The following is a 10,385-nucleotide window of genomic DNA, read 5'->3' as shown; positions in this document are numbered from 1 at the left end:
CATTTTGTTAATGTCACTTTTAAAAATGATTGAGAGTCCAATAAAAATTGACGTCCTCGTAATATCATGATAACATCAGATTATATTTAAATAAAATTAGCTGAATTTATCTAATCAAACTTCTTATATTATCCTTCCTCTTTCAGTTTGATGGTTCTTATTCTAAATGTAATAATAAGGAATAAAATGAGTGATCGAAAGTCACGCCAAATGAAGCTTTACTCGATTGACCTCCCTCCCAAGAACAACTCTCATAAAATTCTTTAAATTAACCCGCCGCATGTGCTTGAAGATAAACATATGTGATCTAAAATCCTCTGAAGTGAAATGTCAACACACATTTGAAAGGTTGTGGTGGGGTTATTTGCTTAGGAGAGACGTTATTAGTAGGAACAAAATCCTCTCCAGTGAAATGTCAACATTATAATGGTGAAAATCTCTAATACTAGTAAGCCATGAAAGTCCCATATGGAGTCCCAATAATTCTTCATAGTAAATGAATTTACTAATTCTGATTGGCCAATGAGTAAAGGAAATATATATATGTGTATATATATATATATATATATATATATATATATATATAATAAGAATTGTAAAATGCTATCACATGTACACACCAAGATAATGATGTGCTAATATCATGATGACATCAAATCTTAATTACATAAAATTAGTTGAATTTATCTAATTGAACTTCTTATCCTTCCTCTTTCAATTAATTTGATGGTTCTTATTCTAATTATTATAAAAAGGAATAAAAATGAGTGATCGAAAATCACGCCTAATGAAGCTTTACTAGATTGACCTCTCTCCCAAGAACAACTCATAAAAATTCTTTAAATTAACCCGACGCATGTGCTTGAAGATAAACATGTGTGATCTAAAATTTAGCCTCAACCAAGGGTGAAAATGGCTTGGGTATCAACACACATTTAAAAGGTTGTGATGGGCTTGTTTGCTTAGGAGAGAAGATACTAGTAGGAACAAAATCCTTTTCACACAAGAACGACGTCATTTTGTACTTTGAACTTATAACCATTTTAAATGGTGAATTTTACTATTTAAATTGGTGAAATGTCAACATTAATTATAATGGTGAAAATCTCTAATACTAGTAAGCCATGAAGGTCCCATATGGAGCCCCAATAATTCATAGAAAATGAATTTACTAATTCTGATTGGCCAGGAAATATACACACACACACACGCATATATATATATAATAAGAATTGTTAAATGCTATCACATAATTCATAGAGAAGTACATAAAAGATCTGTATTCAAGCTCATCAAAATTGCTAAATGCTATCCCATAATTGTTAAATGCTATTTTAGCTTGATTAGCCCAAACCCTAATAATCTAAATCATGCAACGTGGAGCAAGACATCCCACGTAAAACGTATGACATGATCTGTATTAAAGCTCATCACATATATATGAATCAAGTTCTTAACTGTACAAGCTGTGACACTTTTAGACAAGTACTGTACAACAAGTACCAGCAATGATTCATTCAATCATCTAATATATATGTTCTTGATCAGACGGTCAATATTTCCTGTCCTCATTGAAATTGTACCCTAATACTGTGACAATCAGAATCAAATCAAAGGCCAATTATATGCCAAGTGTAACACAACAAAGCTGGTTGAATTACAGATCATTCTCTAGCAATACATATTATTATATTGGATTTGACAATGTATATATTAAACTAGGGTTTGATGATAACTTTATTTAAGGGAGTCCTCTACTTTCCTTCCTTAACCCTCAAACCATGCTTACAATATTTGTATGCATTAATTACTTTAATCATCTGATCCCTTGTCAATGTTGCATGTCGTGTAAAAAGTCAAAGCGGGTGGTCAACATGAACAACGGTGACTGTCGGCAGCGATTTATATTTTAAGCAATATATATATATATATATATATATAACAAAAAGGGAAGATTATCAATATAGGTTTAAAATGAGAGACAGATAGAGATGGCAAAGAATAGAAACATAGGAGGATTCATTTATTGTGTCAATCCTATGTGGTATGAACAATGAAAGAAAAATGCAGGTCAAAACGTTTCGTGAATAGTAGCAAAAAATTAAAATATCAATTTGATATTTTTATATGTTTATACATTGTAATGCTTGGTATTGTAATTGGTATTGTAACGATGCTTGGTACTGTAACGATGAACAGTAATTTAAAAACTCTTAAATTACATTTTTAAACTAACCATATATTTTTCAAGTTGGCAACACTTTTTTACCAAATATATTTTCACATTTTTGCTTCCGAAAATCTTATAACAAATGAACGTTATCAATATGCTTCCGATTATTATTCAAAACACCCTAGAAACAAAATACTTGTTTTGTTTTGGATTAAAATAAAATATCAAAAACAAAACCTATACCAAATAGGTTTGAGTAATTGAGTTGTTTACAGGGAAATAAAATAAAAGGTGGTATTATTTAATTTTGCATTGATTATTCATCTCAATATTATATGCGGACCAAGCATAGACGGTCCATTTGTGAGATAATGAGTAAATCAAGGGGCTCAAATCCAATGGATGAAATTCACACATCATATAGGTGGGCCCATCATTGTAGGGGTGCCACGTGGCCGATACCCAGATGGGATTTAATATACTATAGTGAATTGACAATAGGATGAATCATTACCCGAAGAAGAAAGTATGCTTCTGTCATGGGTTGCCAATACCTCACAAAACATTTGACCTTTTAATTGTTAGTTAATCAATGTCACCGTCCATCACCTTACCCTAACGGCTACTTTATATTAAATTTGGAAACCACAACATTAAGTTATGTATGGCGGGAAGAAATATGCCTATAAATAGTTTAGATATATGCATGCTCTTCACCACCCCATACACTAGTGACCAGCAAAAAAAATACTATACTCTCTCTCTCTCTCTCCCCTGTACTTGCTTGTTCACTTCAATGGCGATCCCTGTGATTGATTTCTCAAAGCTCAATGGAGAGGAGAGAGCCAAGGCAATGGCTCAGATCGCTAATGGCTGCGAAGAATGGGGATTCTTCCAGGTACATATCATTCACACACACGCACACACAATGATTTAATCATCACCATTTTGAAATGGAGGTCATAGACTCATACCTCAAATGCTACTCGAGCTCAAATCCCACACACACACATTTCTAAGTCAAGTTCTAAGCATATTGAAACAACAGACAGATACAGAAAATGTCCAGACATAAAAAAGTTGCCTATTTGAGCAAAAATAGATGCAAATATATTCACACACTGATTCTTATGATAGAACTGGAAAGCATTTTAAGTAATTCTACATTTAACTTGACTTGCTGCAGTTGGTGAACCATGGGATTCCGGTGGAGCTCCTCGAGAGGGTGAAGAAGGTGTGTTCCGAGTACTATAAGCTGGAAAGAGAAGAAGCTTTCAAGAGCTCGAGACCAGTGAACTTGTTGAACGATTTAGTGGAGAAGAAGAGCGATGACAAGTTGGAGAATGTGGACTGGGAGGATGTCTTCCTTCTGTCAGATGATAACGAGTGGCCATCCAAGACTCCTGGATTCAAGTAAGTATCTAGTAGTACTAAGAAAATAACCATCAATGTCGGTGTAATCTGAACTTTTCGTGTATATCATGGTGATTTGTCTCCCAGTTTCTCAGGAATGCTCTTTTTTGGTTGCCAAGAAAATAGATCAAGACTTCAAAGTAATATAAGTTTCCCTTGGTCCTATCAGCAACCTGACAAAGCATGAATGAGTATAAGTCCTTTTCACAACATGTAGTATTTTGTGAAAATTGTCCTTGTCAAAACAAAAACAAAAGTTGATCTTTCTATAAGAAAAATGTTTCAGAACATATATACATATATCCATATGAATTTGTGTGTGTATATATATTTCAGCTCCAATCTAATTCTCAAACATCACATTGGCCAATTTCCCAAATCTTTGCCAGTTCAAAATTTGCGAACTGAAAACAATTGTCAATAGAAAACTTCAATTTCCAACAGGAAACTTTCAGAACTTCCACTCAATGTCTTCTGGCATTATCTCAAAACGTAGTAGATTATGTAAAGGGAGAATGTGCATCCAAACATGAATGTCTGACTTGTGAATTTTTTTTACCAAAATAGGGAAACCATGGCAGAATACCGAGCTGAACTGAAGAAACTGGCAGAGAAGCTGATGGACGTGATGGATGAAAACTTGGGCTTACCAAAAGGATACACAAAAAAAGCTTTCAATGGTGAAGAAGAAGACGGTGCCTTCTTTGGCACTAAGGTGAGCCATTACCCACCATGCCCTCACCCTGAGATGGTGAACGCACTCCGAGCTCACACTGACGCTGGTGGTGTCATCTTGCTCTTCCAAGATGACCAGGTGAAAGGCCTTCAAATTATCAAAGACGGGGAATGGATTGATGTCCAGCCCGTGCCCAATGCTATTGTCATCAACACCGGTGACCAGATCGAGGTTTTGAGCAATGGGCGATACAAGAGTGTTTGGCACCGTGTTCTGGCCACCCCAGATGGCAATAGGAGATCGATTGCTTCGTTCTATAATCCATCATACAAAGCCACCATAGCTCCTGCACCAGAACTCATCGAAAAAGTGAATGAAGAGGTGGATCAAGCTTACCCGAAGTATGTCTTTGCCGACTATATGTCAGTTTATGCAGAGCAGAAGTTCCTCCCTAAAGAGCCAAGGTTCCAAGCTGTGAGGGCGGTGTAAGGAGCTAGAAAATGGAACTTCCTATTAAGATTCTCTTGTTGAATTATGGAGTTAGTGATGAAGCTTTGCCGAAATGGCAAAAGGCCATATTGGCTTTTCTCAAACTACACATGTAGAAGATAGAAAGCCTGTAAGTGGGTGCTAGTGTGTTTGCTTTTGATGGTTGCTTTGCTTTTCCCTAAATTTCTATGTAATGTTAGATGATGCATTATCTGTAATTGATAAAGTTTAGTTTGTATCTTATTATCAGATAAATTTCACTTCTCAATACTATTAACTATGTGCTACTTCAAGCTTCAAATACTATATATAAGATAATTAAATTAGCTATTTGGAACCATTGCCTGAGTTTCTGAGCAGTTAAGTTCAACCTAAGAGTGTTTGCCTAAAGTTCTAACATGAACTGGTGAGAACCATATCAACTGAAGGGACTGCCGTGGCTAATCGTTTCAAAAAAAATAAAATAAAATAAAATAAAAAAACGGAGGATGAGACAGGACTTGTGACTTTGAACCACATTAGGGACATAGCTCTAACATTTTGATCTGTAGATGTTAGACACGTCTGAAACAACGTAGTTTTACGGTGCATTAATGCGAGTAGTGTCCATCCATACTTATATCTACCAAAAGGATTAAAATGACACACTTCACATGTGGCTCAAGAACAATGATACTGCTAAACTTCACCTAAAATCAGTTTTTCTCTCATAACTAAGTTCCTACTTCACCCCCTTTATTGTTTAAGCTGAATTAGTTTGAATTGAGGGAAAAGCATGTTTGTCCAAAAAATCTAGTAATTGAGATGAATAAGAGAGACATAATTAGATCGAAAGGAAAGGTTTTATCAAGTCGTCAGTTCTCCACCTCATGAGGTGAAAATGTGTTTGTGTGACAGTTAACCGGAAGTGGTTTCATATATAATATTCTGAACACGGCTCGATCCCTCTTTGATGAGGTTGACTGTCGACTGCCCTACCAACAGGATCAGCAACCAGTTACACCCTCAAGTATATGGGAAAATCTTGGAGACTTGCTAGAAATTTCAATATTTGATAAGTTTACGTACCATAAATGTACTATAAGTTATTCTTTTGAGCAATGAATCGCAACTACTTTTATCTTGTTTTCATTCTGTTTTTATAATTTCAAGTCCATAGACTCAGAAGCAGTTGATGCGGACAGTTGAACCAACCAACACCTAATCCTTCTGTCCAGTTTTGAACTTGTTTTGACAAGGGCTGCAATTGCAGAGGGTACCCCACCCCTGCTTTTTCAAGTATCATAGTTACAACTACAAAACAGTTTACCGGTTATTCTAATTTCATTTTGGGAGAAGATAATGTAAGGATTGAAATTGCTTCGATCTATATCTTCGACCTAGTGACCAACTTTTACTATCATTTAGTGGTACAAATTACTTCTTTCCATATTTACCTCTTCTAATTTTCACCTGATTATTGAACATGGGTGTAATTCTTGGATGTGTTTTTCATTTTCTTTTGTTTTTTATAATAACTGGTGTTGAATTTTAATCAAAATTTAGATCCTTCCAGCTTTTCATCGAGCAGGTACTCATTTTGGGCATCTGATTAATACTTTATACATTCTAACGAAAGATCAAATAGTTCCTTCACCAAGGGTTTTAATTTTATTCAGGAGTAGAATTATTCTGCATTCAAGGAGTATCACAAGAGTTTAGATAAAAATTTCAGTTGTCTCGATTCAAAGAAGAAAAGCATAATTTATTGGTGAGCATTGAGCTTTTTCCTTCATGTTTCCGGTACTTACAAATTTATCTTTCAATTTTCTGTTGCTTCCAAACATGACCTTAACAATTATATATTTGTATTTGATAAGTTTACATACCATAAATGTACCATAAGTTATTCTTTTGAGCAATTAATCGCAACTACTCCTATCTTGTTTTCATTCTGTATTTAAAATTTCAAGTCCATAGACTCAGAAGCAGTTGGTGCAGACGGTTGAACCAACCAACACCTAATCCTATCCCTTTCTGTCTAGTTTTGCACATGTTTTGACAAGGGCTGCAATTTCTATGATATATCTAGAAAAAAAGAGAGTAAAAAACTTAAAACAAATCAGTGGAAAATTGATTCCCACTGAGCAACCTGTGGAGAAAAACTAAATTGCAAATCAGTGGGAAGTGAATTTTTCAGAAACAAAGCACTCGCAAGTTGTTTCTCATCTGTAGGGGAGTTCCCTAAGACTAATGATGTCAGTTGTCTGGATTCAAAGAAGAAAAGCCTAATTTATGGGTGAGCATTGAGCTTTTTCCTAAATGTTTCTGGTACTCACAAATTTATCTTTCAGTTTTCTGTTGCTTCCCAAAAAGACTTTCAGATATTTTATGTTTTTTTAATTTCTTTTTCTCTCTATTTCTATTCCTAAAAAGACCTAATATGTAATTTACATTTAAAATAAACAAGAAAGGATAGTGAGAAGACAAGCAAGTGCAATTTATGTATTAAATCCATAAAAAGTGTAAGATTAAACCTTTCATATAATGAATCACTGTATACAATTACATTTTGAAATATGCGAAAATTGAAGAATAAAGAGGGGGAAAAAAAAGGAAAAGAAATGGCCGACCCTACCTTAATACAAGGGAGCCAATGTGGAGAATGAAAAATATACTCTCTATAAGCTGGATCATCTGTAATTCTTTTAACTTAAAATATGTACAGTAATTTACACGGACCTCAGATTAGTATGAAACTGGTTTTCAGAGGACTCAAAGGGCCTTCTGATCTAGGCTCTCATTCCAATTCGGGCAGCAAACCAAGCTATGTAACCAATCGTCCGTTTGGTCAGACTTATTGACCGTGGGAAGTCGATGATGGCTCATAGATATACGGACGGAATCTCCTCTTAAGAGTTGTTGTCTTCTCTTCCCATCAAACGAGACCGATGCATTACTCCGTGCATCCTCTGGAATCTGTTCAGATACAAAATATTTTTTTAGAACAGCCAAAAGTGAAGGATAATGTTGACAACCAGACAATTAAAGAGATGAAGTTTTTGGAGGAGACAGGGAGTATGTAAGACAATACTTTCAGCATTTCACTGTAAGCAAATTGATTTGAAAGTTTGAATTATTCATGTTACATGATGTGACAAAAATACCTTTCAAGTAAAGATAAAATTAAAGGAAGAGATTCAAAGTTATGCAATAGATATTAACTTTATCAAGATAAAGCTGGAAAGGAATATGAGGAATTTGAAGGCAGGTTTAGTCATGGTATCTACATTCATTAATGAAATCCAACCATCATAACCATGTATATGAAGTAATTTGAGCTCATAAAATTTTTTGGGCCTCTATTCTGAATATTTGAGAAGAAATACTCAACATAAAATAATGCATAAAAATATTTCAATTTTACAACATCCTCTCTCATATTCTGTAACATTATGCCATAAACAAAAGAGGAAGCTGAAGCATTTAAAACTTAATAAGTATGAGCAAGCATAAAAAGCACTTACCAGGCGTACCTAAGATCCAAAAAAGTATTCGAAAACAATGTTCAAGACCAACTTAGATGTCCTAGATATGATACTTCTGTCAAGATTTTTTGTGGAACCAAAGAAAGTGGCAAGAAGCCATCGCTTCTCATCTCCAGTCTCCACCTCTGAAAGCCTAAACCCTTTGCAAACTACTAGAACATGCTGTTTCAGCCGTGACGAATATTTTTATAGCATTCTCCCTCTCAATTTGATTGTTTGAAAACGAGGGTATAGCAATCGTGTTCAAGGCAGGTTCCACCTATCATGTCAAGTAAATTTAGGTATCTGGGTAATGGCAAGTCCAAGAAACCTGGGAAATAAAAGATTTCACATATCATGTTAAATAAATTTAGGTATATGGGTAGTGGCGAGTCCAGGAAACATGGGAAATAAAAGAAACACTACCATGAAATTTCTTACGAATTCATGCTTACAAAATTCAGATCTCCAGTTTTTCTCATAATAAAATACCAATTTGTACCTTTTTTACAGAGGCCAAATCTTCGGGAAATATTTAGATTGCACCACGTACTTAAAAAAAATAAATAAATAAAAAGCAATAAAAGCGCAATATCCGACCAGATTTACAATGAGTAAATACAAGGAATTATTATGCATTTGAACAGGCAATAGAAATTACTCACAAATAAGACTTGCATTGTCTTGATCCACCCGTTGATTTCCCAACAGTACTATTCGGTGCAATTCTAAGATCCAAGTATCGGCAAGCAACCCTCATGAAGTGCCATCTAGTCTTCCATCTACCGACTTGAAACCTAACCGGACCATAAATCATCAAATGGAACGTTACAGTCCCATATTTTCACTCCTGATTGATTCCATTCGCGACCCACCCTAGGAATCTGTTTTCTCTCACACACAGCAGATGGGTGACATGACTGACTACAACGGCAAAGCCCCACGCGCAATGGAATTAAGATGGTGGCGCCGATAACTCTATGGCAGTGAAAGCTCCACGCGACACCATCATCAACCGCCTTTTCGCCACACTCTTCTTCTTCTTCATCTTCCTCGTCGTTGCCAGCTTCATCCTAGGGCTCACCCTCGTCCCCAGTACCCCCGATGTCAGTGTCCACTTGGTCTCCGTAACGACCCGAACCCGAGGGTCCGAATCACTAACCGGGTCCTTATCCGAACCCGAGGTCAACTAAGGACACTAAAGTCCTTTCCTACGTCAATACATAATATACATGTCATCCCAGGGTTTAAAAAGAAAAATAGTAATAGCAATAATAATAAAAAGAGATCATTCCTACAAAATATGTCAAAACAGTCCACTAACCCATCGAAATCTGTGGAGGAGCGTCATCTACCACTTCCCTTCCGTATCCTGAAAAATGTTAATAATAAAGGGGTGAGCATAAGCTAAGTAGGAAAAATGTCTAAGATACAATTCTTATGACCCGTGAAATTCACATAAGGAATAGAGTACAAGTAAGTGGGGTCATGCCTCGGGGAAAACAAGCAAAACAACGATAATACCAACAATGCATACTCAAGTCGTCTAACCACCAAATGTACAATGTATGCCAATGCAATGCCATGCCATGCAATGTTGCTCTCCATTTCTAAAATGACACCGTTTCAATCCTCCAAACCGTTAGTGCAATCCGACCCAAGGCACCTCCAAGGCGTCACGAGGGAAGGGTTGGCTAGCTTTCTCCGACCACATGGCACCTCCATGGCGTCGTCTAAGCCTAGGTAGCTCAACCACACTAGAGTCTCTCTCTAACCCCCCTCTGGATCACACTCACACCACAGACCACTAGGTGCCTCTAGGTGTCTGGATTTTCACAACACTTTTCAAAAACAACTTTTCCCCAAAAACAATTTCATTTGTTTTTAAAACAAACTTTTCCCTTTTTACTTTCCCAATGATAAAGCATGAACTATGCAAATCCTTCAATGTCATGACAATATAGAAATTTCCTACATTTCATCCACATCATTCAAGCATGCTTAAAATATGAATTCCCACACAATATCACATTCTCATACTTTCTAAATCATGACATTTTACATACTTTCAATTAACAAATCCAACAACTTAAATAGATAAAGCATAAAATATAATCATTCATTTTCA

The 10,385-nt window shown here is 35.7% G+C and overlaps 1 protein-coding gene across 1 annotated transcript; it reads left to right on the top strand.

The window, feature by feature from the left end:
• The first annotated feature begins 2,969 nt into the window (after positions 1 to 2,969).
• LOC132273672 (1-aminocyclopropane-1-carboxylate oxidase 5-like) lies at positions 2,970 to 4,751 on the top strand. The gene is made up of 3 exons (XM_059774670.1): positions 2,970 to 3,071; positions 3,360 to 3,586; positions 4,154 to 4,751. Exons 1-3 carry the CDS (start codon positions 2,970 to 2,972, stop codon positions 4,749 to 4,751), a joined length of 927 nt encoding a protein of 308 aa, XP_059630653.1.
• Positions 4,752 to 10,385: the final 5,634 nt, after the last annotated feature.

The sequence above is a fragment of the Cornus florida genome, unplaced genomic scaffold, assembly GCF_030987335.1.
Source record: "Cornus florida cultivar Cherokee Brave unplaced genomic scaffold, ASM3098733v1 CherokeeBrave_3.0.0_Hap2_Chr09, whole genome shotgun sequence".
Taxonomy (NCBI): domain Eukaryota; kingdom Viridiplantae; phylum Streptophyta; class Magnoliopsida; order Cornales; family Cornaceae; genus Cornus; species Cornus florida.
The sequence above is the reverse complement of the archived record's forward strand: the minus strand, read 5'-3'. Positions and strand labels throughout refer to the sequence as shown.